General features: G+C 42.6%; 3 protein-coding genes across 7 annotated transcripts; all 3 read left to right on the top strand.

Moving 5' to 3' along the window:
- Positions 1–451: 451 nt before the first annotated feature.
- On the top strand, positions 452–7,370 carry aoc2 (amine oxidase copper containing 2). Its single transcript, XM_028986449.1, has 4 exons — positions 452–2,049; positions 4,673–4,958; positions 5,647–5,779; positions 5,966–7,370. The coding sequence occupies exons 1-4, from the start codon at positions 474–476 to the stop codon at positions 6,251–6,253; spliced, it is 2,283 nt and encodes a 760-aa protein (XP_028842282.1). The 5' UTR covers positions 452–473; the 3' UTR covers positions 6,254–7,370.
- Positions 7,371–13,094: 5,724 nt separating this feature from the next.
- On the top strand, positions 13,095–14,856 carry g6pc1b (glucose-6-phosphatase catalytic subunit 1b). Its single transcript, XM_028985920.1, has 5 exons — positions 13,095–13,312; positions 13,670–13,779; positions 13,913–14,009; positions 14,106–14,221; positions 14,324–14,856. The coding sequence occupies exons 1-5, from the start codon at positions 13,095–13,097 to the stop codon at positions 14,854–14,856; spliced, it is 1,074 nt and encodes a 357-aa protein (XP_028841753.1).
- A 1,219-nt stretch (positions 14,857–16,075) lies between these two features.
- Positions 16,076–25,152, top strand: kat7a (K(lysine) acetyltransferase 7a). 5 transcript variants are annotated; one of them, XM_028986557.1, is made up of 15 exons: positions 16,076–16,230; positions 16,963–17,110; positions 17,361–17,525; positions 18,516–18,755; positions 18,838–18,920; positions 19,230–19,316; positions 20,385–20,492; positions 20,770–20,880; positions 21,883–22,074; positions 22,965–23,054; positions 23,162–23,302; positions 23,389–23,482; positions 23,882–24,028; positions 24,161–24,267; positions 24,343–25,152. In XM_028986557.1, exons 1-15 carry the CDS (start codon positions 16,216–16,218, stop codon positions 24,439–24,441), a joined length of 1,827 nt encoding a protein of 608 aa, XP_028842390.1. In that variant the 5' UTR covers positions 16,076–16,215; the 3' UTR covers positions 24,442–25,152. The 5 variants fall into 5 exon arrangements, with proteins under 5 accessions (XP_028842390.1, XP_028842392.1, XP_028842391.1 ...); XM_028986559.1 differs by having other exon boundaries at positions 20,770–20,859; XM_028986558.1 differs by having other exon boundaries at positions 20,385–20,483.
- Positions 25,153–27,952: the final 2,800 nt, after the last annotated feature.

A 27,952-nucleotide genomic window follows, 5' to 3' on the forward strand; every position in this document is an offset into this window, starting at 1 on the left:
AACCTCCTGATAAGTAGACAGCAGTTTCAAAAGCCTTTTTTTTGCAAGCCAGCGTGCATTTAAGGACCTAAAATGCCTGGAGCCAAATGGGGAAGGGGACACAGAGCTTTTGTGTGATGAGCTTTGATGAGTTTGTTTCTTAGAGCCAAAGACGTCCTGTGCGCAAAAGGTCTCATTCCTTCATCACCCACCTATTTGCTCAATAGTGTCTCTCACTAACTTGACTGTCCATAGTAAGATTCGGGGCTAACACAACCTTTACGCACATCCTGTTCTGTTAGAAGGGTCGTGTGTATTCCACGAATACCCCCCCCCCCCCCCCCCCCCCCCCCCCCCCGCCCGTCGATTTCGGCGTCGAAACCCAGCTGCGGTGGCAGGGGTGTGTGGAGGGGGCGGGGCGTGGCTTTATCCGAGCCCAAACCCCGTGCGCCCTGCGCGCTCCTCTCCACAACCTCTCCAGGGGCGCAGCAACGATGGTGGCGCAAGCGTCGACCTCGCTCATCAAGTGCGTCCTCGTCGTCCTTCTGCTCATCTCGCTCATCGTTAACATAGTTCTGATATGCCTCAACTCGGGCAGGGCGCCCAAGTGCCAGGCGCACTCGCCCCAGACGCCCAGAGCCGCGCACACTGACCACAGTCTCATCTTCGCGGACCTGACGCCGGAGGAGTACCACAAGGTCCGGGACTACATGTGGGAGCGGAAAGACATGATGATCTCACGGTCGCCCCTCGCAGCGGCCAACGAGACCTTCATCTTCCTCATCGACCTCGCGCTGCCGAAGAAAGCCGCCGCGCTCGACTACTTGGACAGAAAAGGCGCGAAGCCGCGCAGGGAAGCGTCGGTGGTGGTGTTTCACGGCGCGCAGGGGTACATCAAGGAGTACACGGTGGGACCCCTGGACGGGCAGCTGCAGCATCGCGACGTGACTCGAGAGAAGTACAAAACGGACACCCTGAACATCAACTCCCGTCCCGTCACCATCGGCGAGTACGCGCAGATCTTCTCGTTCCTGGACCGCGCGGTATTTCAGAAAGTGGAGAAGATTCTCAAGGAGAGCTTCAACTACGGCAAGGAGAACAAGTTGAACCCCTTCGAGGGCATGCCCAGGGGGGTCAAGTCGGGGGACAGGCGGACGTGGATCTCCTTCTTTCGGGACATGAGCGGGATGTACATCCACCCGGTCGGGTTTGAGGTGCTGATCAACCACGAGAGCGCGAATCAGTCCAAATGGTCCGTCGAGAAGGTGATGTACAACGGGCAGTACTTCGACACCATCGAGGAGTTCAGGGACAAATACGATGCGAACCAAATCAAGAAAATCGTCCACGAGAAACTGGACAATTACGCGTCGCTGAAGCCCCGCAGCGCGCCCACCGGAGTGGGACCCCAGCAGTTCTACCCGCAGGGCCAACGCTTCAGCGTGAAGAACAACCAGGTCGTTTACCTCCACTGGACCTTCGCGTTCGGCTTGAGCTCCCTGACGGGCATGCGGGTCTTCGACGTCCGGTTCCGGGGGGAGAGGATCGCGTACGAACTCAGCGTCCAGGAGGCCATGTCGGTGTACGGGTCGGTCACGCCGGGGATGATGCTCACCAAGTTCCTGGACTCCAGCATCGGCATCGGCAGGTTCGCCCACGAGCTGGTGCGTGGGGTCGACTGCCCGTACGCCGCGACCTACGTGGACACGTACCGGTACATCGACACGGCCGCCGTGCAGAGGTTCCGGAAGTCCGTCTGCGTCTTCGAGCACGACACCGGGCGCCCGCTGCGCCGCCACTTCTCCGACTTCTTCCACAACAAGTACGGCGGCGTGGCCAACAGTGCGCTGGTCTTCAGGACCATCACCGCCATCGGCAACTACGACTACATGTGGGACTTCATCTTCTACCAGTCCGGCTCGGTGGAGGCCCGGGTTCACGCCACCGGCTACATATCTTCCTCCTTCAAGGTCGACGGCAGCTTGAAGTACGGCCACCAGGTCGCCAAGAACACGCTGGGCAACATCCACACCCACTTCCTCAACTTCAAAGTGGACCTGGATGTGCTGGGTGAGTGTGTCATCATCTTCATCATCCCCCACACCAAGGAAGAGGAGCACCGAAGGCACAGCCAACATATAGGGCTCTACTTTGGGAAAGGATGAGTAGCGTACCGCCGATTTCACACTGAGGTCGCGCTACGCATTTTAGATCAAGGGAATGTGCTTCTAGTTATTTATTTTTTTAAAGAAAATCAGTAGCTTTGCACGTATCAACTAAATTCACACCACACATTTCGGGCCTCGCTGTGATTGACCTTCATGTGCTGTGTGAATTTGGTTGCATCACGTTGGATAGGTGCCAAGCTATTTTCTTGAATGAAAATAGCCTTAAAATGAGGAAAAAATCTGCAAACTACGAGGTGTAGTATGATTATAATGAGAATTTTGTTGAGTTATTGGGCATTATCTTCACTTGACTGTGCGGTTTCGCACTTTGTAGATTGTCTACATGTAGGATCCAGTGTAAACCGGCCTGTAGCTTGTTGTCTATGTTACCACTGTTGGATAAAGCAGTCTGGTGCAACACTGGTGCAGGCACTATGTAGGTAACAGATGGAAGGGAAACAGACGTGTCGCCCGGGACTGGTGACCGCACCCATCTGACACTGGACGTCAGGGATGAGCTTCCTAACAATTATACAAAATATGAAATGTAATTTTATTCCAGTGGCAGAATTACACAATGTACCTCTCATGCAAAAATACTTTTATATTATATACAAGTTCAGTTAAAATAGTACATTTCAGAATTGATTTAATGTTGGTCTTAAATCCCTCTTTGAAGGATTGATTGCATGCATAAATTATGACACCATAAAGGGCAAGGTAGTCTTTTGTGTGAGGTATATGAGTCTTTTGATTATATTCTAATTTTGCAGGTTATAGTGACAGGGTGCAGCTCACTTGAGCAGTTTATATCCCTGGCACATCTGCTGCTAAATGTTGTGTCTAAATATCTTCTGATCATGAAATGGCAATTTGATTTCATAAAAGTCTAATAGCTCTCAGGCCAAATGTTGCACAAAATGTCATCACGGTGAAAGTCAGATGCCACGGTTTGCTGAAACACTCAAATATTTATGCTGAACTAATGTTTCTCCTTCAATCAAATGGAATTTGAATTTGCTTGTTTGTAAATGAACTTCATCAGTGGTCATAATGTTAAATTCTCAACATTGGTTCAAATTTAAGTGGACCAGCTGACACCATAAAAAACCCACTTCAGCCATGCTCAAACAGATCCTTCTAGGATGTAACAATCCTATAATGTCTGATGTCATATCGTGTAGTGAAGTGATGCTACAAAATGGTCCTACAAATTCCAATCCGAACACGGGATGCAAAAATGTTAGTAGGTTGGGAGGGATAATTACATGAGGGTTAATTAAGTGTTAGTCTGTCACCATGAAGCATGTTAGAATTTAGGTGCCAGAGCTGGATTTAAGTGAATACAAAAATCTCTAGGAGCAGACTTGGAGCAGACAATTCAGAGCTCTGCAGGGAACAATGAAGTTCCAAAAATTTGTTGTGCAACTGAACATCTGTCACCTGGCTCTCATGTTGTTCGTGGCACTGGTTTCACCTTTTTTTTGTCACTTTATTATTCACGGCCAATGACAGTGAATTTTAAATATGTCGACATGTGTATCCGGCAGAGAGGCGTCGCTGTCACAGGCAGAAGATGCGGTCCTGTAGTTTGTGACGGTCTGGATGTCCTGCCACATGCACCGTTTGTCTCTGCTGTCCTGGAAGTGGCTGCGGATTTTCTGCCTGTGTGCACATTTTGTTGCTCACCTCTTCTTAGGGCCACCATTTACATTTACATTTACAGCATTTATCAGACGCCCTTATCCAGAGCGACTTACAATCAGTAGTTACAGGGACAGTCTCCCTGGAGCAACTTAGGGTTAAGTGTCTTGTTCAGGGACACAATGGTAGTAAGCGGGATTTGAACCCGGGTCTTCTGGTTCATAGGCGAGTGTGTTACCCACTAGGCTACTACCACCATGTCACCAACCCTGAAAGCTTAGTTTCAAGCATGTACCTTTTGCATTCACATTTATGGCATTTATAAGACGCCCTTATCTTGAGTGTCAGGCCAGATCACTGGTAAACCTTATTAACCCTTAGTTAGGCGCATTAGCCTCAGTCCTCGCTTCTTCTACTCCACATACGCATTTCCATGCAGCCTCTAATGCATGATGCACAAATTCTTGAAGTTAATCTCATTTTCAAATTATTAACAGTGATCTTTGCAGCCATAATTCTTATACACATACAGCATGTTATATTCAGGGATTCATGTCAGAATATCTACAAACGATGGCCTAAAAGTTAAAAAGGCAACGTTTGTGTCTCAGTATGCTTTTTATTTCCAGACCCGAGGGAACTTTTTATTCAAAAAATTCAGTTTAACAATGTGCTCCATGAAAAAAATTCAAATAATTCATCAATGAATTCAATAATTAATACCCACCTTATAGGTTTGTCTCTTATACTGATGTCATCATTTTTGGACTTCTGCACAAGGAATTTTGTAAAATTTTCTCAAATGCAACCACAATGGTGACTTTATTCCAAGAACAACAGCAACACAGAGAATTTATTTCAACCTTTTGTCTTGTCCTAAGGGGTCAAAAATGTGTTCCAGACCAAAGACATGACCTATGTGGATGTGCCATTGCCATGGATGCCTGAGAGGAGAGCCAAAATTCCACAGCTGGTAGAGAACCAGCTGAAAACCGAGCAAGAAGCAGCCCTGCGCTACGGCACTACAATTCCCCGCTACCTGCATGTGGCCAGCAACAAGACCAACCGCTGGGGTCACCAGCGCTCCTACAGGCTTCAGGTGATCAGCTTTTCTGGGGATCACCTTCCAGAAACCGAACCAGAGGAGAAATCCATGTCCTGGGCAAGGTGAGATGGTGGTGCAGATAGTGGTCCACACAGTGTCATTTAAATATAACCTTTAAATCAGGACACAAATTCACTACACTTCAGCACAAATCATCACCACAGACTGTTTCATTTTTTATATTTAATGATTACTTTTGAATTCATTCATGAAATAAAGGCATGCAGTGGATATCCGTAATAGTTATAAGTTGCTTCTTACAGCTGGTTCTCAATTCCAAAAATATTTCCTAGTACTGCCATTATGAATATCATTTGTTATTAAGTTATTTATTATTCATGATTATTATTTATCGTTACTGCCAAATTGCTGTAAAACTTGTGAGGATATTAAAAATGAATTCAATGCAACTTCACTGCAGATAAACACGGTGAACAACTGTGAGAAGTACCAACAATCTCAGAGTCTCCTAGTGTTCCCAAGTAATTAGCCTCGCATATTCTTTTTTTTGGTGGGGTTGGACAGTGCAGGGAGCCTGCAGTGTTTCTCGCTTGGTAGAAAGTGAAGGTGCGACGGACACCCATTACGTGTTTTCGTTTGTGTTGGCATGCTGGTTTTGGATGATGCAAAACCAAAATGTTTTAAGTATTACTTGTAAGTTTAAAGCCATTGTTGTCATTGAAACATTTTGCTCAGGGTTAACTGTCCGATTACAAATGTTCATGGATGAAAACATGCATTTTTATTCAGGTACAAGGTGGCCATCACCAAGCACAAAGATTCGGAGCAGACCAGCAGTAGCCTCTACAGTCAGAACGACATGTGGTCTCCTATGGTGGATTTCAGCAAGTTTATTGAAGATAATGAGTCCATAGAAAATGAGGTGGGTAGATTTAAATATACTGCTAATAGCAAATTTAATTTTGTGAAAATACATTTTCTTTACATCTTTGTTTTGACCTTCTGAGACATTAGAACAATGGCCCTTTGGGGGGGGGGGCAGTATTACAGATTATATTAACATGTTTTTGGCTACGATTTTTTAAAATTTTGCCTTGTTTGTGCACAGGATTTAGTTGCATGGGTAACAGCCGGGTTCCTTCACATCCCTCATGCTGAGGACATTCCCAACACAGTCACGGTCGGGAATGGTGGTGGTGTCATTTTGAGACCGCATAACTACTTTGACGAAGACCCATCAATCTTATCACCTGATGGTGTGTACTTTGAGCCTGGTTCAGAGACCAGCTGTGAGTACAACAAGTTGGCTTGCTTGAAGGATGAAGTATGTTCTCCCAGTATAGATCCATTCACTTATCATGGCTTTGAAGGGGTCATGAAATTTGATGAAAAGTAATCCATATATAAATGTCTTATATATATATATATCTTTCCCAAATTTTGACCTTTATACACTGTTTAGTGTTCAAGCTTTAACAAATTGAATGATTGAGATGTAAATAATTGTTTGCCAGATTACAGTACATTTTTTAATGTTTGTTAAATGTGTATGCTGACAGTCCTAACTATACACTTCTGCTTCAAACATGATGATTCATATATGCATTTATTAACATTGCAAACTGTTGCCAGTCTGGGGGTTATTGTGTTTTAATCTCCAGCGTCCCCCTCATCTATAGCTTTTGTTAGATGGACCATGGAATCTGTAAGACAAGTCTTTTAACAATTAGACATAGACTACAACATCACAGTTATAATATGTATTGTGTGTAGTAATGATAAAACATATTGGTCAAACATGTTGTGCAGATAAACTGTCTTGTCCACATTGACAAAATCATTTATAAACATGTAATATTACAGGAAATAATTAAGTGTAAAGAGGTAAGCTGAGGTGAGCATGCTGTGTTCCTTTCAGCAATGTCATTTAGTATTTTTTTAACATCTGGTTCCCTCAGGGACAACCCATGGTAGAAAGTGGTGGAATTAAGGATTTGGGGTTTAAATTGGCTTTTGAGCACTTTCATGTTTTGTTGTATGAGATGGATTACAATGGTGTTATTACTGTAGCTAGAGAGGTTAAGGACACAAAGACATTTCCTGTAGGCCCTCATGATAGCTGAATAGCATCTGCAGAGAATATAATGCATAAAAAGGGGTGGGACTGCACTTTATTGTTTACTCCCATTTTCTAATCAACAGCACAGAGTGGCAGTATTTGGGGACATCAGTGTGTTATCTCACATGACAAACCATGTTTAGAATCATTTTCACAGTGTGTAGCACAGTTGGAGAAAGCAGGTACAAGATACGTAGACAATAGAAAGAAACACTGGATAACAGTAACCTGCAGTAAATTGCTGGAAATCGTTTGTACTTTGAAGTTATGTACAGTGCAGGCCAAACGTTTTGACACACCTTCTCATTCAATGAGTTTTCTTTATTTTTATGACCATTTATATTGATTCTCACTGAAGGCATCAAAACTATGAATGAACACATGTGGTGTTATGTACTTAACAAAAAGTGGAGAACTGGGCTCCACAGTCACCGGACCTGAACCCAGTCGAGATGGTTTGGGGTGAGCTGGACTGCAGAGTGAAGGCAAAGGGGCCAACAAGTGCTAAACACAGTTATTTCACCTTTTTTGTTAAATACAGAACTCCACATGTGTTCAGTCATAGTTGATTCAAGGAGTGTCCCATGACCAGGTGGCCGAAAGTAACCAGGTGCCGTTTTTGCCACGTATCTAGTCTTCGTATCACTTAACGCATAGACTGTATGGTGAGGGAACTACATGGTGAAAAATTTTAACAAACCATTTGCAAAATAACAACACAACCACTGCAAGACTTATAAAATGTGGATTCTTAAACATGTTACCAAGTGACTTCGGGATCACTGTTAAGATAAATATTGCATGATATGTTTGCTGTGTAAGTATTTTTATAGAATTAAAAATTATTTCACACTGTGTGTCTCTTCATGTTGGATGCCCCATTATATTTCAGTCATTTCAACCCCCCTGTGTGTTTTTATTTCAGACTGCTCTGTCTGAATTAAACCTCAAACCAAAATATTTTATTTTAGCGTTTAACATAGTTTGCGCTTTTAAACGGTTTCAAATTGTGTTAAAAATGTTTTAACGTGACAGACTACATCTGCTTCTGATTCTGAGCTGCGTCAAGGTTACATCCTCTACTGGTTTCACAGGAAGAGAAAAACACAAACCAGATTATTCTAATCGACATATCCTTCCGCCAGTTCGTCCCAAAATTCCACAAATGAAGCTGAATCAGCAGCAGTGTGTAGTTTTGTGTATCTGAGATTTCTGGACCATGCTGTGGATCATGCAAAATGGAGCGGGCCAAATGGACATGATGGATGTTGTTTTTGTCCTGACCAGCGTCAAGATGACCTGAGAGTGTCGCTCTCAGGGGACCAAACCCTGACCTTTTTTAAAAAACATTTGGGTACACGATGAGAGAAAAACAATTGAATGATTAACATTGTCTTAACAGGATTTCCTATTCAATTTTGTAACATTAACAAATGGCACCCTTATCCCTGCAGTTCTCCTGTGATGTTACATTATGTGTCCTCTTGAATTTTACATCCTTTATCTATTTATGTCCTTTCTCAAATAGTCATGAATAATCAGACGCCCTTATCCAGAGCGACTTACAATCAGTAGTTACAGGGACAGTCCCCCCTGGAGCAACTTAGGGTTAAGTGTCTTGCTCAGGCACATAATGGTAGTGGGATTTGAACTTGGGTCTTCTGGTTCACAGGCAAGTGTGTTACCCACTAGGTGTCTGCAAGTAGATAAGTTGACTAAAATGAGTGTGACAATGTTATAATAATACAATACATTTGTAACATAATCGATTAAATAATAAAGTTTTTCCAATACTTAGAAAATTCCAATGTCCAAGCATAAAAAAACAGACATCTTGGACTGCATTCAAATACACGTGAAAGAACTGTTGCAGTATTAATTAATGATTTGCCACTAAAATCCACATTTTAGCTTATTCATTTGGAAAGAAAATTATAGTAACCCAAATTACTAGGATAATGTAATTGCTAGATGTTGCCTTCAAAGCTTTTTCAACACAGCTGTAGACACAAAAACGTGGAGAAATCTATCAGTAATGTATAATAACCTGCGCAAATTCTGTTGTTTAACATCACTAAGCTGTAAAGCTCCTTGGATCCAAGAAAGTCTTGACTTATCCATCCAGTCCTCCAAGCTGTGAGCACAATAAACACAATACGCCATTTTATTGCTCTGATTTTACACCGGTATTTAAACTAGAGTGGACATAATGTTCCACATGTTTCGTCCCACCCTTCTAAATCAAAAACTTAAAAGCAAACAGCCTGTGAAAATGTACACCAGAATCAATAAGACAACAGTGTAAAATTGAATTATCCTTTGTGCCATTGTAGAAGAGCATGGAACAAACACAGAGGACCTATTATTAGGTGCTCCTTACGTTCCTGACTATGTATGGCATCAAAACCCCTGTTTCTGTAATGTTTTTGTAATGCTGGAGAAGAGAGCAAAAGAGCAATGACAGTTTTATGGACGGTACTGACGCAATTATGAAACGTCTATGATGCTGAACACAAAGCAGCGACTTTGCGGACAGCAAGCTTGATGCCTCTTCCTGCGTCAAACAAATTAATTTGGTGTAAAAAGCATTAACAATGCATTAACTGCATACATATACATATGCACAATATATGACCGTGAACACATGTAGACCATTTTAGACACAATATATGACCGTGCTAGCTGTACTTAGCATACTGGCTACAATGATGCCTTGGGAAGCTAAATGCAAATATTCTTCTTTCTGCAGGAGAACACAGTTTTCCTGGTATCGTATCCCAACCATAGACCTAAAGCTGTGCACGCGTGTTCATGTTCTCATATTCCAGGCCTGTGTGGCGTGTTGCGCTGAAGAAGGAGTACCGTTAACTCCCACAAAAAACGCACAACCTTTGCAGCTTTCAAAGAAACCAGTTTCCTAGTAATTCCCAGTGAATCCTGTCTTGGCAGGCGGTCAAAATTCCAGCATCGGCCTTTGCTTGAACTGTGTGTTTAATGTCTATCCCTTCACTTTCCCAGCTCTCCCTCAGGAATCCTGGCACACAACATGAAATACGGCCGCCCCCGATAACTGCATGCTGCCATTTATCCAGCGTTCGTCTCTCCGCTGACTTGTTTTGGGAACAATGTCACGTCTCTAGAGTGCAATTGTAGACCATTTTAGACAGCACAGTGTGCAGCAGGCAGCGTTCCTCAACGAGAGAATCTTGTTAAGCCTTGTCCATCATTCATGTCACTTTCGGGGTTGTGCATCATAGCTAAAGGAATGAGTGTAATTGACTAAAGTCATGTTTGTTCACGTGGAATGGGTAACTAAGCAAAAAATCCATGACTTCAAAAATAAATAGCATTCCATTTTCTCATGGTAACTTCCGATTTGAACCACTAGAGGATGTCTCTGTTTTATAAATCAGCCTGAATTCATCTGTGTGGAGTGATAGTCTCTAAATATCTTGCTGTATGTTGTTAGGGTTAGGGTCTTGTTTAACAATGTGTCACGTCGGCGAGCTGACAGGGGGAAGGAAGCACAGAGTCGGGACATTCTGGAAATGGGATTTTATTAAAACAGAAACAAAACCAGGCTCGATGGAGGAAAATGAGAAATAAAGGGGATCAACATAAACTAGCCCGCAGGCATGTGGCGATTGCGAGAACTCAAAAATGACAGTTGCACCAAAATGTTGACCAGAACACAGCACCTTATAAAACGCTGTCCTGATTGGGCACAGGTGCCATCAGTCCTGACACAAGGCAATTACAGACTTTCTCATGTCAGAGAAAGATACAAATCAATTATGCAATTACAGCAGTATTAGATATGAATTATACATTTCAAAAATTTACTCAGTGGTAACCATTAGTAGTCTCTCAATGTTTGGACAAGTGCTGCGTGTGTCTCTGTGGTCTGTTCAGTGTTGTGGGAAAGGTGGCTTTTCAATTTGCTCATGAGAAGGAATGTGTGACACCAGCTAAAAAAAACATGGTAAAAGACGGATTGCATTCAAAGAAAAATCTTAGTACAACAGTATTACTTTTCATAGCACAGTGTTATTTTATAAAGTAAATGTCAGCTGTTATTTTATCACCCAAAATTATTTCCTGCTGTGTTCGTTCTTTATAAAGTTTGACTAATTCTATGCCCTTACTTTGAACATACCATATCCCACAATGCATTGTGGTACTGAACAGATTACAGTGAATGATTATAGTGCATATGATGTAATGTGACACAAACAGCATTTAACAATAGACTGCACATTTTTCTGAACAGTGTCTAAATTTGAATAATTAGATTTGCTTTGGAGAGAACAAAAGAAGCTTTCAGAGCATTCATAGCTTCCAAGCATTGCCCCTTCCCGTGTCTCATGGCTTCAGGACATTATCCTAATTGTAACAGCAAGGCATGACTAAGCAAGTGCTAGACAAAGACCACCCCACTCCAGCTTTCTCTTCCCAGTCGAAAAACAAATACACCCCTTTTCTTTGGGAACATCCATTCAGCAGTGTCACACCAGCTTATTGAGGATCTGGGCCTAAGTGGGCAGTACATGTGGGACACAGCCAGAAAGGATGGGCCAAAGCATGCCATGCTTATTTGTAGCAGCTGGCTATGACATAAAAAAGGAGCAGTCCACTTCTGTCAGTGAAGTTTTCCATGATAAGACCCCTTCTGCGCTGCTCTGGTAACGGTTGCTATGAGAATCTTTCCCTTCTCCGCCCCTATCCAACCACCTTGATGCTGACTCTTGTGTACATGCTTCACACGCTGTGCTCTGTGACAGCAAGTCAGGCCGTGGTATAGTTCTTTTTTTCTTGATTTTTCAGAAACACCAGGGGAAAGTTGCTAAATTGGGCTGTGGGAGAAGTGGGTTAACCGTTAATGTCTTTTGGAAAGATCACATGTCCATTACCTGGGCCTTGCTCTGCAAATACGATCACGTGAAAGGCAGGTCCTCAGCACATGCTTGATGGGAACCGGGAATCCTGGTGAAGCATCTACGCGTAGCTCCATGTAATAGCTGGTGTGACAATAGGCAAGTTAGGATCTGTAATTTATCACGACTGGGTAACGTTGTGTCTCATTTGTCACCCAATCATTCAACTATTTCCAACTAATCCACATTTGGGTCGTCAGAGCCAGTCATCAGAACCAACATGGGAACCCATCATGGATGTTAATAAAATATTATCTGTATTTGCTTTTGTTTAGTATTAGTGTTGTTTAGTATTCTTTTTCATTACATTTTCTCCATCAGTGATGCTCTCATTGTGGAGCATAACTTCCATTCTGATTCCAATCCACACTGATATTTATCATGAGGTTAATTAAGGTCTAATTAGAAGACGGATAATTTGAAATCTCTGAATTTCTCAACCCAACTTTTTCAGGAAAATGCAATGAAAGATTGTTTTAGAAAGCTCAGTCTATGAACATGATCTCATTCTGGGAATGTTCTGACAAGACTGAGCTGCATATAGGTACTGGGAACAGATTTGCTTGTTGAACACAATAGTTTTAATGAGATTCTGGAAAAATTCAACTTCACATTGAATGTTTTTAGATCAGTAGTGTGAGCTGTTCACAGTAGTTTAAATTTTACAGTAGCACTATATGATGATAACATAAATGATATAAAAGTGCAATAAAATGACTATACTCATAATTTAAAGTGCCAGAGTTTTTGTTTTCAATAATGTAGTGCAATTTAACTAAGGACAACCAGTAGTCTACGGTTTTCGGCTGAGGTTACACACATAATAGCATCGATGTTTGCTCAGTTTACTCAGGCTTAGCCCGGAAGGTGATAAGGGTGGAGTGTGGCACGCAGAGTCCCTCCTCGTCCCTGATATCACACCTCACTCCATACCCATGAACATGACACAAACACTCACGCCCAGCACCCCACTGCTAAGGACTTACTGTAATGCTTGTGCACTTTTCCACTGCACTTTGTTTTCCATCAAGTCCAAAGATCAGGTGCCTTTGCGTGACCAGGTGGATGAAGGGAGATGCTTAAAAGCGACACTCGACTCAAACAAGCAGGAGAGCCGCAGCAGAACTAATAGAGCGCCGGTCTTTGCTTCGCGTAGGCAACACTAGCAATCCTGCAGACAAACCATGGACACTATCCACAGATACGGCGTGAGCAGCACTCAGTACCTGCAGGTCCACTACCCAAATATGCAGGACTGGTTTCTTTTCATCTCTGCCGTGGCCGACCTGCGTACCACTTTCCTCGTCTTCTTCCCTGTGTGGTTCCACTTTCAGGCAGCCACTGGTGTCAAGCTGGTGTGGGTGGCAGTGGTGGGAGACTGGCTTAACCTGGTTTGTAAATGGTAAGTTGCTGCAACATTCAAATGAAAAAATGCTATGGTGTTGGTTAGATGATGACAGGGTGTCAATGTTTTTATTCTCTTTTGGAGTAGGAAAACAGGTTTATGTAATCTCAAGGTCATGGTCATTATATTTATTTGAACAAAAAGAGAACTTTACATGGCCTATTCTTTGAATGATACGAGTGGAATTATTGTTTATGATGTTCATTGATTTATATTTTATTAATATATTTTGAGTGCACACATAAAATAACTATTTAAGTTTCAGACATAGTTTGTTTGCCAAAACTTTTCAAATCTTGTGAACTAATTAATACAGGAGATCATTGTTCTTATGTCCTAATGTCAATTTTGCAGGGTTCTGTTTGGTGAACGTCCCTATTGGTGGGTCCAAGAAACCTTTTTTTATGGCAACTCAACTGTCCCACAAATCAAGCAGTTCCCCATGACCTGTGAGACTGGCCCAGGTAAACTGTCCCAAATTGTGCAAATCATCCTGCATAGGCTGTATTATTTGAGGTAAAATACTCAATTGGGCTTAGAGAGCTGTCAGGCTGATTAAAGTAGATATAGTGTGTTGATAGCTTCTTTTTCCAGCAGGAAGTCCATCAGGGCATGCCATGGGAGCTGCTGGGGTCTACCATGCCATGATTTCGTCACTTGCTTCCATTATTCTCAAGTGCAACGGGAATGGAAGGCAGAGCTGGTAAGTCATTAAGTAAAATGTGCATGGTTTAGTTAAACTGTCATTACACCTCAATAAATTAATTAAACTAATATATTTTACATCTAGGTGCATAAAAGCTGTGCTCTGGGCCCTTTTCTGGTGCATACAAATCTCTGTCTGTCTCTCTCGAGTCTTCATTGCAGCCCATTTCCCCCATCAGGTTATTGCTGGAGTTCTGGCAGGTAAATTAATTTTGTATTTTCACAAATCCAGAGGTTAGTGTTAGGTTAATGCATTGAACTTTTCTGATGTCACAGGCTACCGTGTGTTTTTCTCTGTCATAGGGGTTGCAGTTGCCAAGGCCTTTGACAGAGTCATTTGGATCCATGGTGCCAGGTTCCGAAGTTATGTCCAAACCACCCTTTTGCTGATAATTGTTGCCTTGGGTCTCTATGTGCTGCTGGATGCTGCTGCCGTCGACCCGCTCTGGAGCCTGGCGAAGGCTCGAAAGTGGTGTGCACGACCTGAGTGGGTACGACTGGAAACCACTCCGTTTGCCAGCCTCCTGCGCAACACTGGGACCCTGTTTGGTCTTGGCCTGGCCCTGAACCTGCCCCTGGTGGACCAGGCTGCTACAGAGTGCGGATATGTGGTTAGAGGTGTCGCCCCCTTCAGGCTGGCCTGCGCAGGAGCCAGTCTTCCACTCCTTCACGTCCTGGACTCATTCAGGCCACAAGTGCACACACAGTTACTGTTCTACCTGCTGTCATTTTGCAAGAGTGCCACCATGCCCTTAGCCACCATTGGTGTTGTGCCTTACTGTGTAGACCGAGCATTTAGTGTGGTCCGCACACTAAGCAAGCACCCCCGAAAGTGAGGTGTGTCTGTTTGACCGGAATGAAGTTGACAGATGGAGACCATCACCTCAGTTGATGCTCGTTGTCAGTGATTTTCATGATGTAACTATGGTATCTTAGCATTCCACATCACCACCACTTCATGGGCCCTGTGGGCTCCGCTGACCTGAAGACAGAAGTGTTGACAGAGTACACTACAGCTGTGTGACATACCCCAGTAGCTGGGAACATGGTGTCCTGCGTGGTGGATCAGGGTGTCGAAATAAAAGTTAGACATTTGTATTTATTTAGAGCCATTGGCAATATTACTGCATTTCCATTCAATTATTCCATTCAGTTTTCAATTCGAAAGCGTTCCCTGGCAACCTCACTCTATGCAAATGATGCCGATTTATTAGATTCAGAGGGCCTCGCAAAACTGCATTTCAGTGTATTTTAATCTGATAACACATTCAAGTACAAAAAAGAAAGATAATGTATAAAGATCATAGGAATTAATGAACGGAGCAAGGCTGCCACCCAGTGGAGAATGATCAAAATGCCGTGGTTAAAACCAGTGTGAAGGGAGGTTCAGATTGAATAATGCCTAAAACAAGACAGCAGAGCCTGGAGTAATGGCAGTACCGGTCGTTTCTTTAATGACATGTTTTTGTGCATCTTGCACTTTCCATGTAACGTCAGATTAAGAGGTCGTCGAGGATTTCAGTGGTCACTGGTGTGATCTGTCGTTTAGAGTACGATACAGCAGATTGTGAGGCCACTGACTGTCCTGTTATGGCATTAAGTGTGAACAAAAACTTTTTTTGTTTCCGAGTCGCGCCTAACCATTAAATTGCATTGCTGCATAGTCCTTTGGTGAAACAATTGCTGCTTTTGCCTTATATATATAACTCGATAAAATATAACTGCATATTTCCCCCAGTGTATGTCTGCAAATGTACCCACAGATATCAACATTGATCTGTCTGATCAATCAAAATTACTGATCAGAAATGCTACGCGCGGTTAAAAAAAAAAAAGTCCTCGTCTCCCCAGTGACGTCACAGAAGGGGCCAGTTCACATCGGCCGACGAAGAGACGTACAATAATAACACCACACCAGATCATTAATAGCAGACGACAGGGTTCCACAGATGTCACAGAAAATCGGCCTTAAACCTCAAATCAGTAAGCGCGTCTGCATTTCACCACAAGCCCACGAACGATCCCTTCCACCGGAAGTGAGCAAAGCCGGAGAGGGGGGGGCCGAACACACCACCTCACCACGGCCCGCTGCGCACTGTCCGAGTCTGGATGGAAACATCTGTCGTCCCACACGGCGCTTTACAGATAAAGGCAGCAGCCGAGGTCCACGCAACACCGTCAGCGTGCCCAGGGTCATGCCGCGGAGAAAGGTGAGAGGGGGCGCTTATAACGGAGGGTGTTCGGTAACTGCAACACACTTGACTAGTATCGCAGCTAATGGTGGCATGGTTACTCCATTAGCTGGTTAGCGGTGAATGTTAAATGAATGTACACGTCGCTCGATGGGTACCCGGGCACACCGATGGGTTAGATAACATAGCCAGATGAAAAAAACCAACACATGTAGATATAAACCATACACATCAGTGCGTTGTCTTGAGCCTATATATCGAGTTGCCACGGCAAAAAGTAGAAATATTAATAACATTGGGTGCATTGCGCTGTATTTGCATTGTAAGATTGAGGCCCTCTGGGCTCTCATCATGTACTTGCGACTCATAAACGTGACGCCGTGAACGAGAGTTCTGGAGCACGTTACCGATTCCACTTGCATGGACGGCTGCGTGCTCTGTTGTCGTCACGTGTTGTGGGCGTGGTCCCCGCCAGTGTAAATATTGGTGCGCGTGTCAGATTTACAAAGTTCTGTCAAGTTCTGTCAGATTGTGGAGGCAGAAGGAAACGTCTCTACCACAACGAAAGAAAGTCCAGGTGCCATGACTCAACTTTCAGACAAGTTCACCTGGGTGACTGAGAATCTTCACAGACATATTTGTGGGCGTGTCTAGCAGCCAGACGCCGCAGCGGCGAAATAACCTTCGTTTTGTAAACCTCAAGTTTTTTTTATAGCTTAAACAAACCAGTATCTGCTTTTGGCTCTTCAGAGAAACGCAGGGAGCAGTTCAGATGGCACTGAAGATTCCGACTTTTCTGCCGACCTTGAGCACACAGACAGCTCTGAGAGCGACGCCAACACCCGGCGGAACACCCGGCTGACTCGATCATCAGTGCGCCTTAGTCAAAGTTCTCAAGGTTAATATATATATATATGTGTGTGTGTGTGTGTGTGTGTATATATATATATATATATATATATACATCATGTCATATGGTGTACTTTCAAGCACTTAAATGTTTTCTATCTTTATTTTCAATGCATGTATACTTCTTTTCTGATACATGGTATTTGATGAAAAGCCATATACGCAGATGATCAGTTGCTCTTGTTACTGATTTGTGACTCCCAGACTTGCTACTCGTGTAAAAACGTTCTTTTTTTAAGATTCCAGCCCTGTTCTGAGTGCAGAAGAGGCAGTAACATTTTCTGCCCGGAGGGTGACCCGTAGCCAGCAACAGGGCCATCCCAACACTCCCAAGAAATATCCCCTGCGCCAGAGTCGTTTGTCTGGGTCAGACACGGAGCATCCTGCTGAACTCACAGAGCATGGTAGGGAAGCACTAGCAGCAGCATCAGCTTCAGCAGCAGCAGCAGCAGAAGGAGGAGGAGGAGGAGTTGGAGGAGGAGGAGGAAGATCAATAGGAGGAGGAGGAAGCAGCAGCATGGCCACTTTTTCTTGTCTGCCTTGAATTGGTGGGTTCTCCAATGTTCATGTCTGCAGCCTGGCCAAAAAAATCACAAACAAGACAATAAGATCATGGTTTATGTTGACATAATCCCATACTTTTAGTCACACTATATTTTTCTCAGTCTTTTGTTCTGGGAGTTCATATATGTAATAAAGAATGCAGACACTCAGTCTATATGTAGGGGATATATAAGGTTAAATAAGTAAAAAAGCAATAGGCAATAAATAAGTGGTGAGTGTCATTTACAGCACTGTCATGCTTGTCACAATTTCTTAATTCATCTTTTTGTTTACTTCTCCATGTCATTAAAACATTTAAGAGAGTATAGATGTATGTGCCTAAGATAACAAAATGTATTTGCTTACATTTTGCTGGACATCCTGCTGCCTCCTCACACAATATATCTTTTTTATTGTTTGTTTTAATCAAACAGCATGGTCTTTATTGAGGACTGCAATGTTCCTATAAATCTGCTTTTTGCTTCAGTTCACTTGATCACTTTCTGATAATTAACATTGCAAAAAACACAGGAAGTAATTTGTGGACATTTGAATTATGGTTTAATTTAATTTCCCCTCTTCTTGTCAATATAAAATAATTTAAAACATGTTAAGAACCAGTGCTGTGTAACTTATTTACTGCAAACTTTGTTAAATGTTCTAGATTTTTCTTTTAAAATTAATTTAAATTTAGGTGCCATTTAGGTGCCATGGCATAAAAATATGTTCAAGAAATACTGTTCCTTGTTAAGGTATAAAACATTTGACAGGCTTACAGCTTTTAGCCATTTAGATCAACAGTTTATAATTAGACTTCCAAATTTACTGCTTCTGATTGGCTGCTTCATTAGACATGAAGCAAAACATGGACCAGGATGAGACTCCACCTCGGACCCCCACAGGCAACGCCCCTTCCTCAGAGTCTGACATCGACGTTTCCAGCCCCAACGCCTCTCACGATGAGAGCCTTGCCAAAGAGCTGTCACTCAAAGACTCTGGAAGTGACCTCTCCCATCGACCCAAGCGCCGCCGCTTCCACGAGAGCTACAACTTCAACATGAAGTGCCCCACACCAGGCTGCAATTCTCTGGGTAATTGTCCCCAAAAAAAACTCCTATTTTGTTAAATCTGCTCTACTTTAATGTTGACAATGCGTCCTCTGCTTTTTATCAGGACATTTGACTGGGAAACATGAAAGACACTTCTCAATTTCAGGATGTCCACTCTACCATAATCTGTCAGCAGACGAGTGTAAGGTGAGTATTATTTATTTTTGCTTTTTCTGTTTTTAATGACAGAACAGCGTTGCACTAAAACATCATCTTGCCTGACTGGGCCAAAGATCTTAATTGTCACTTGCACCCCATAAGTGTCACATCAGAAGGACTGAATTTGAACTAATTTACATTAGACAAAATGGCCTCTTGTTCATAATAAGCTGCTGGTGAATTTCCCCATTGTAATATTCCAGTGGACTCAGTGGAAAAAAACTGCCCACTGGATCTGCCAATTGAACACGAAACACACAATCGGGGGAGAATGACTATGCAGTCTTTCCTTCTCAGGTAAGGGCCTCCTCTCGTGACAAACAGGTGGAGGAGAGGACCCTGTCCCACCGCCAGGACGAGAACAGGCATTCCACTCGACACCAGGTACCCATTACTGTCTGTGAAATTTGAATCCCCTGCTGTGTGGCAGCAGGGTGCCTCTCTCCATGGTGGACAGTAATGATTATGGTCTTTGCAAAGAAATACCAGATGTATTTATAACCTCAGCACTACGAACGTGTGCATTTGATGTGTGATCTGCCACTTAGCATCATGTTCTGCTACAGTTTCTCATGTGAGCGTGTAAAATAAATGAGTTGTGGTTGTATTATTCTATTGAATGCTTTTGCAGTGAAATGGAGTTTTAGTTGTTTTGGGCTTAATTTTACTTTTAATCAAGTCATTGCATCAAGCTATCATTTTAGTCTTTATTTAGTCTTAGTCACGTCCATACTAATTTTAGTCTAGTCAAATTTCAGAGCATTTTAGTCATATTTTAGTCAGAATTATCCAGGACAAATTTTTTCTTGATTTACTCAACAAAAACTGATGACATTTTAGTCAATGAAAATTGTATTTTAGTCTTTTTGTTTTTATTTAACCCAGTCTGTATATTACAACTACCTAGTAGAACAAAAAAATATTTTTTGTCTCTGATTTGTTCCATGTTTTTCCGAACAAATTTTTTCCCACTTCATTGTAAAGAAATTGCATCATCTGTGCGACTAGGTGGCAGATATACTGCATGAAAATAACAACCAGATTAAATGAGAAGAAATAACATCTCTTCTCATTTTAGTCTTATTTTTATCTTGTAAACCATATTTAATCTTGTTTTTATTCATCAACAATGCTACATGATAGATTTTGTTATAGTTATTATATCATAATCAGCATTTACATCTTGTCTCGTATTCATCACGTCAAAAAAAGTTATTTCATAAATCTTATTGCCGAAAACAACACTAGTCTCGATACAGTAAAGGAATTTAGCATTCTTTTTGACTATTTATTAGATTTTAACACAGTAAAAAATTGTGAACCGCCGTGTTCCTATGCTCTCTAGCCTCCTTTCAAACCTCTTTATTTCGCTGATCACATTGATTGTTTTCCCCTGTATCATTCAGCCACCCTTTTATCCCCAGCATTGTTGAAATGTCTTATGTTTCCTAGGCACCCACTGAGCGACAAATGCGCTACAAGGAGAAGGTGACCGAACTGAGAAAGAAGAGGAACTCTGCTTTGGTTAAGGAGCAGAAGGAGAAACACATGGTCAGTTCAGTTAAGTTAAACCATTTTTGTTCTTACTCAAGGATCTCATGTTTCTGAGCTCTGCTGAAGGGTTTCTCTGGATTCTTCTCCGTAAACTTGTACAATCTTGATTTCTTAATGTCTGGATTGTGAGAGGTGCTTTAATCAGCTTCTCCTCGGGCCGATGGGCTCAGGTTTCTCTGTCAGCAATCAGACAGTAGAGGTTGGACGTTGAATGATCAGCTGATTACCTTTTCCCAGTGACCGTTCTTCTCCTTACTTTCTTTTAACCACCTTCCCCCAACAGGAGCATCGGCAGACACATGGAGCCAATCGGGAGCCGCTGCTGGAAAACATCACAAGTGATTATGACCTGGAGCTCTTTCGAAAAGCCCAGGCACGTGCTTCGGACGATCTTGTAAGAGAGAAAACTCATCATGTTCTCCCGTGTACTGCGCCCCTCCCCCCATCCTTATCTTTGAATCTGTCGTGACTGACTGGATCGGCACAAACCCTCGACCTGCTGTCTTGCCCCTTTACTGTGGCATGATGTGCCAGATGGTGCTGGTGGTCCATATTGAATAAACCTGGCAGCCAACAGGTCCATTTCCTTCTTTCCCGCATCTGATTTGGGCAATGCATACACAACGCTCACACACGGTCACACACACAATAAGAAACAATGACTCTTTTAACCATCTGAGCAAACAATGACATTCTGTGTGAGATTCAGTGATTTTTCTGCTTTTCACAAACTGTTGAAATCCAGAGATCTGTATTCCTTGAATATTCCAGTGGTTGACATAGCAGGAAACAACCCGTAATTGGAAGGTTGCCTGTTCGAATCCTTAATGAGATGCTGCTGAGCAAAGTTTCATCCCCACACACTGCTGCCCGGGTGCCTGTCGTTGCCGCCTACTGCTCACCAAGGGTGATGGTTAAAAGCAGAGGACACATTTCATTGTGTCACCGGGTGCTGTGCTGTGTTTCACAATGACAATCACTTCACTTTTCATTTTTTCTAAATGGCCTCCAAAATCCAACAATATTTACAAAATATTAGTTTTATTAATAAAACTTGGATATTTGATCAGCATTTGCTTGTAGCTTTAAAAACTTGTTCCTAAGACCTTTGAACAGCATTTTTATTGTCCCAACAGCATTTCTTGCCCAAATATTACTGGTTAGTTCCTAACACTATAGAGATTGCCAGGCCTTGAATCCTGAATCACACTCCTGTAGCTGAGACGTTAGTGTTTCCTCTTGGCTCACTTGTAGTTGGAGCTCTTTCCTGTAGGCAGATACACCCACACATCAGCGGAGACCATGCCTCTCCTGCCTCCGCGGCAGCGTGTCTGCATGGCATCGGTTGAACCTCTCTCTGTCTTGCCTTTCTGTCCCGCTCCATGGCGATGTTTAGGAGAAGCTGCGACTGCAGGGCCAGGTCACAGAAGGCAGCAACATGATCAAGACCATTGTGTTTGGCCGCTACGAGCTGGACACCTGGTACCACTCTCCCTACCCTGAGGAGTATGCTCGCCTGGGCCGGCTCTACATGTGTGAATTCTGCCTCAAGTATATGAAGAGTCAGACCATTCTTCGCCGACACATGGTACCTTTTATTCCAAACACCTCTCACATGCACAGCTTTTGATTGTGGTTTTGGGACCAGACTTGTCACCATGGATAAGTTCACTCTTATAACTCAGTAACTACATTTTATTACTGTTTCAACAGCATGGAGTGGGTGTCCGAACATGCCAGGTCAAATAAGACTTTAAAAGCTTAAAAATTTTCAGTTTGTTTAGCAAAATGTACAGGAATTATTCTGGCAAAGCATCCGCAATGTTCTTTGGCCCTGACAGTGGGTGGGATATAATAGGGAAGCAAGAGTACATTTTGCCCTTAAAGATGATGTGTTGGACCAGACTGTGTTGGCTAGAAGGCTAGGTCATAGCATTTGTGGGATGTTAACGGTTCTCAGAATCAGATCTGCTACTGACCGCAGATACCCCAGAATACCTTCAGAGGTCTAGTGGTGTCCATGCCTCAACAGGTCAGAATGACTCAGCCAATATTAGGCAGGTCATAATGCTATGGCTGATATGACTGATGTTCCAGATGGCGCCGGTGAGGTGGGCTGCCGTCGCGACTGCTCCGACCTCATACAAGCATTTCACTGCATTTCATACCATGTATGACTGTGTACGTAACAAATAAAAATTGATTTTGAATTTAAATAAAAATTTGAATTTGATAGATGTTATTGGAATTTTGGATATTTTTCCCTCACCAAATACACTCCATACACACGTTCCATAATGCTTCATACTCCTAGGTCATCAGGTCAAGCTTCTATGTAGTTATCACATTACTAAAATGTAGTTAATTTGTGCTGATCCCTAGTACTTCATCATTGAAAGGTTACATTTAATTGAATAATATTTAGTCTATGAGTGTGCTTTGAGCGAGTTTTCATATTTATTTTATCTTTCCCTGTAGGCAAAGTGTGTATGGAAGCATCCACCAGGGGATGAAATCTACAGGAAGGGTGCTATTTCTGTCTTTGAAGTGGACGGCAAAAAGAATAAAGTAGGGCTTTGCTGTTCGAATATGAATCTTTCATATTTTTCTTTATTTCTTGTTTGCTGCACCTATGGAAGGGTTGGTGTTTATATGGCGGTAATACTTTTTCACAGATTTATTGCCAAAACCTGTGCCTTCTGGCTAAGCTCTTCCTGGACCATAAAACACTTTACTATGACGTGGAGCCTTTCCTTTTTTACGTCATGACTGAGGCAGACAACACTGGCTGCCACCTTGTAGGATACTTCTCCAAGGTACATTAGGTTCACAAGCCCCACATTTTTTTTGTATTGCTAATGCATTGACATGTAGACTGACGCATGCACCTTTCTTTGTACAGGAGAAGAACTCCTTCCTGAACTACAACGTCTCCTGCATCCTCACCATGCCACAGTACATGAGGCAGGGCTACGGCAAAATGCTAATTGACTTCAGTGAGTTTCGACGGCAGTGTGTTTGTGACTTGTCCTCTTTGTTTCTAGACTCCCTGTGGTCTTGGCTAAATAATTTCTTATATTACAGTGTTTTCTGTAATTATCACAGTTCCTGATGAAAACCATTAGGCTGCAATTCTAGGTGATATTTGCTACAGATGCTGTACTGCCTTTTAATTATTTTAACGGTAATGATAAATTATGCTTGTGCTCCTTTGTCTGGTTCAGGAAACTGCCTAAATATTTTATCATTGAGATTATTGAGATCAATTGAAATTAGTATCAAATCAATATTACAGTAACCAAACTGTGCCAATATATGACTCTGGCCTGGCTAATACTCTTATCATTTGGACTTAAATAGCTTCCTGGCATCATTGTTGTCCTGATTGTTGTTAGGCTATCTGCTTTCTAAAGTGGAGGAGAAGGTGGGCTCTCCCGAGCGACCCTTGTCTGACCTGGGCCTGATCAGTTACCGCAGCTACTGGAAGGAGGTGCTCTTGCGCTACCTCAACAACTTCCAGGGCAAAGAGATTTCCATTAAAGGTCAGTATTATTGCAGACTTTTACTGACTGGGGAAATGGTCCTTTATAATTGTAATATGCAAATAACGAGATATTAGAAACTGTGAAACTGTTAGTTCGTTTGAGGCTTTATTATATGTGTTTCATCTCTAGAAATAAGCCAAGAGACTGCAGTGAACCCCGTGGACATCGTCAGCACCCTGCAGTCCCTTCAGATGCTCAAGTACTGGAAGGGCAAGCACTTAGTCTTAAAGAGACAGGTATGGCACAAAAGGAATGTCTCATGTCTGTGTGATTCTTTCATTCAGCAGTTGATGAACTATTGTTGGCTGCAGGACCTGATTGATGACTGGAAGACCAAGGAAGTGAAGCGAGGCAGCAGCAAGTCCATCGACCCGACTGCTTTAAAATGGACCCCACCAAAGGGCACATAGGCCCACCCTGCGGTCATCTCATTTCAGCCAGAACTTAGGTCAACCTCTTTTAGCTGCTGTTCAGATCCACCCCACATTGTAGGCCATGGTTTCCAGTTCAGTTCACATGGTGTAGAGGGGGTTGTGCTGTATGAATTCAGACTCCTCACCTTAATTAATCCCAGTGTGCTCATTAGTTCAACTTTAAGGATATGTGGGCATATAGCTGCCACTGGACCCTGATGTGGATGGCCTGGATGCCAAAATGTAAATCTATGTAATGTAACCACAGATTAAAGGGAGCATGGTGTTTCTACATTAATGTAGTTTAATGGCTTTACACTTGTTCTACCTCTTATTTGATTAGCGATGACTTTAGGTTCCCTTTTTACTCCTTTTCCTATTTTTGTAGTGTTAACATGCCTTTAATCATCAGCTTCACCCCAGTGCATGACAGTATGGGTAGCACTTTTGAAAGTGCCTTAACAAAAGGCATTTGTGAAGTATTTGTCATACTGTTAATACAGTTGTTCATTGTCTTTCTTTTACAGTTACTTACACCAAAGCAAATGATCGTTTAAGTGGATTACTCACAGTGGGTATGTGAAACTTACAGTGGGTACGAAAAAAACCTTAAACTTTTCACTCTTTGTTATATTGCAGCCATTTGCTAAAATCATTTAAGTATTTTTTTTCCTCATTAATGTACACACAGCACCCCATACTGACAGAAAAACACAGAATTGTTGACAATTTTGCAGATTTATTAACAAAACTGAAATATCACATGGTAATAAGTATTCAGACCCTTTGCTGTGACACTCATATATTTAACTCTGCTGTCCATTTCTTCTGATCATTCTGAGATGGTTCTACACCTTCATTTGAGTCCAGACGTGTTTGATTATACTGATTGGACTTGATCAGGAAAGCCACACCCCTGTATATATAAGACCTTACAGCTCACAATGCAGGTCAGAGCAAACGAGAATCATGAGGTCAAAGGAACTGCCTGAAGAGCTCAGAGATAGAATTGTGGCAAGGCACAGATCTTGCCACGGCTACAAAAAACTTCTGCTTAAGGTTCCTAAGAGCACAGTGGCTTCAGAAATCCTTAAATGGAAGACATCTGGGACAACCAGAACCCTTTCTAGAGCTGGTTATCTGGCCAAATTGATTTATCTGGGGAGAAGAGCATTGGTAAGAGACATAAAAAAGAAGAACCCAATGATCACTGTGGCTGAGCTCCAGAGATGCAGTCGAGAGCTGGGAGAAAGTTGTAGAAAGTCAACCATCACTGCAGAACCAGTTAGAGCTTTATGGCAGAGTGGCCTGACGGAAGCCTCTCCTTAGTGCAAGACACACACTTCTCATCACCTGTCAAATACAGTCCCATCAGTGGAGCATGGTGGTGTCAGCATCATGCTGAGTGTGTGTTTTGTAGCTGCAGGGACAAGACGACAAATTGTAATCAAAGGTGTAAGGATGGACATCACGGGAGCCTGCTTTTGTGTTGCATAACAGCTGTCTGCAGGGGGAGGTGTGACATTCCTGTGTCGATGACTGTGCGTGAAGATTCGGCACCTCTGTTTTACATGCCTTTTGTCTGACGGCAACGTGTGAAGTGTCAGCAGTCAGGACCGCCCACCCTCTTTGTCTTCCCCAAATGGGAGGCACCGGGGGCGTGACATCAGAAACAACAGGTTCTGATTGGTCAGTGACAACTTCCTGTAGGCCAGTGACAATTTCCTGTAGGTATAAAGGTCTGCTCACATGTGGAAAAGGTCTCTGAGCTTTCTTGCTCAGGGGGTTTTCCATCGGAAGCCGGAAGTCTCCAGAGTCTTTCTCTCCCCCTCTTTTTCTCTTCTCCCTCTTTACTCTTTCTTCTCATTTTTATTTTCTCTGTAACCTTGGTACCTTTTTACATTCAATATTCACATGTAACTACAATAACTATTTACCGGTGTTAATAAATTAGAAACTGTTCATTTTTAACCTCTATTGTGCCATGCCTCTTTCTGCCAGGTAACATCAAATTGGAGTGGTTGAATACAGTGCTTTGTGTGGAGGGAGAAAGAGTTTTTCTACACACTCTATTCTCTTCGCCCACACCACATGGTCTTTTTTACAAAGGAAAGATCAATGCAGCCAAGTAAAGGGATATCCTGGACAAAAACCTTCTCCAGAGTGCTCAGGGCTTCAGACTGGTCCAAAGGCAGACTGGGCCAACAAGAACACCCTAAGAACACAGCTATAATAATGATGGCTTCACAACAACTCTGTGACTGTTCTTGAATGGCCCTGCCAGAGCCCTGACTTTAACCCAATTGAGCATCTCTGGAGAGACCTAAAAATTGCCGTCCACCAACTTTTACCATCCAACCTGCCACAACTGGTGAGTCTCTGTAAGGAGGAATGGCAGAGGATCCCCAAATCCAGATGTGAAAAACTTGTTGCATGGGAAAGATGCAACAAGTTGATCTAATACAGACTCATGGCAGTATTAGATCAAAATACTGAGCAAAGGGTCTGAATACTTAGGACCATGCGATATTTCAGTTTTTCTTTAATAATAAATCTGCAAAAATGTCAACAATTCTGTCTTTTTTCTGTCAATATGGGGTCTTGTGTGTTCATTAATGAGGAAAAAAATTACTTAAATGCAATATAACAAAGAGGGAAAATGTAATGGGGTCTGAATGCTGAATACGAGTATACATTTTTCCCAAAATAAGTATTTTTCCCACTCACAGTGACCCGGTATGTCCAGTATTCTGTGTGTTTTTGTGAGGGGTAAATGGATTTGGAATGCTGCTGCCCCTTGGCCTCAACTGTGAACTTACTTTAACAGCAGCCAATTAAAAAACATCAAACTATGTCTTACTAGAGCTGCAAAAGGCTGACTAAAGTCCTTCTTGCTCTTGTTTGAAAACTGCAAGGCTGTCCACAGCTTTTTAGATGATGTGACGTTAGTTACATCATCAGTCTTTTTTTCCTCATTCTCATTTGGTAGATATCTTCTCCAACAAGCCACCTTCTCATGTGCTTTGGTGACACTTAGCTCCAAATCAGACCTACTAATTTTTTCTCAGTTTTGTCTCTTAAGTGCATACACTTACTGTACAGAAAAAAGCTTTTAACTTCTTTGGCAGCTTAGGACTTCTTTGCTTTTTGTACTGGTTTCCTGTGTAGCATGAATACAACAAGGCTGTATAAATTTCACTCACGGAATTCATTTTTACCTTCTTATATTTTAATTTTTTGTCTGAATGCATCACTGTGTATGCATTGAACAAGGTGTGTTGCCGTTGATAGTGAAGCTCTAAATGTTGGTGATCTTTAAATGAGCTGGTCTGACTGTGAGGCTATGAGAAATGGGAGTGAATTTAGTTATGGGTGTGACCGCTTTCTGGTGTGAAGACCCACAGGAGAAGGATTTGTCACATTTTTTTTTCTGGTCAGCCCCCTCCAGTCAAAAACGTTGACTGAACATCACCAGTTGAATAATCAGATTTATACGTGCATGTGGTCC

Source organism: Denticeps clupeoides, chromosome 7 (genome assembly GCF_900700375.1).
Source record: "Denticeps clupeoides chromosome 7, fDenClu1.1, whole genome shotgun sequence".
NCBI lineage: Eukaryota > Metazoa > Chordata > Actinopteri > Clupeiformes > Denticipitidae > Denticeps > Denticeps clupeoides.

Excerpts from the sequence above, each read along its gene's own strand:
- g6pc1b (XM_028985920.1), top strand. The coding sequence starts at position 13,095 with ATGGACACTATCCACAGATACGGCGTGAGCAGCACTCAGTACCTGCAG. Across the intron at positions 13,780-13,912 it reads GACCTGTGAGACTGGCCCAG|GAAGTCCATCAGGGCATGCC; the intron begins GTAAACTGTCCC and ends TTTTTCCAGCAG. Across the intron at positions 14,222-14,323 it reads TATTGCTGGAGTTCTGGCAG|GGGTTGCAGTTGCCAAGGCC; the intron begins GTAAATTAATTT and ends TCTCTGTCATAG.
- aoc2 (XM_028986449.1), top strand. The coding sequence starts at position 474 with ATGGTGGCGCAAGCGTCGACCTCGCTCATCAAGTGCGTCCTCGTCGTC. Across the intron at positions 2,050-4,672 it reads AGTGGACCTGGATGTGCTGG|GGGTCAAAAATGTGTTCCAG; the intron begins GTGAGTGTGTCA and ends TCTTGTCCTAAG. Across the intron at positions 5,780-5,965 it reads ATGAGTCCATAGAAAATGAG|GATTTAGTTGCATGGGTAAC; the intron begins GTGGGTAGATTT and ends GTTTGTGCACAG.
- kat7a (XM_028986557.1), top strand. Across the intron at positions 23,303-23,388 it reads TTGTAGGATACTTCTCCAAG|GAGAAGAACTCCTTCCTGAA; the intron begins GTACATTAGGTT and ends TTCTTTGTACAG. Across the intron at positions 24,029-24,160 it reads CAAAGAGATTTCCATTAAAG|AAATAAGCCAAGAGACTGCA; the intron begins GTCAGTATTATT and ends TTTCATCTCTAG.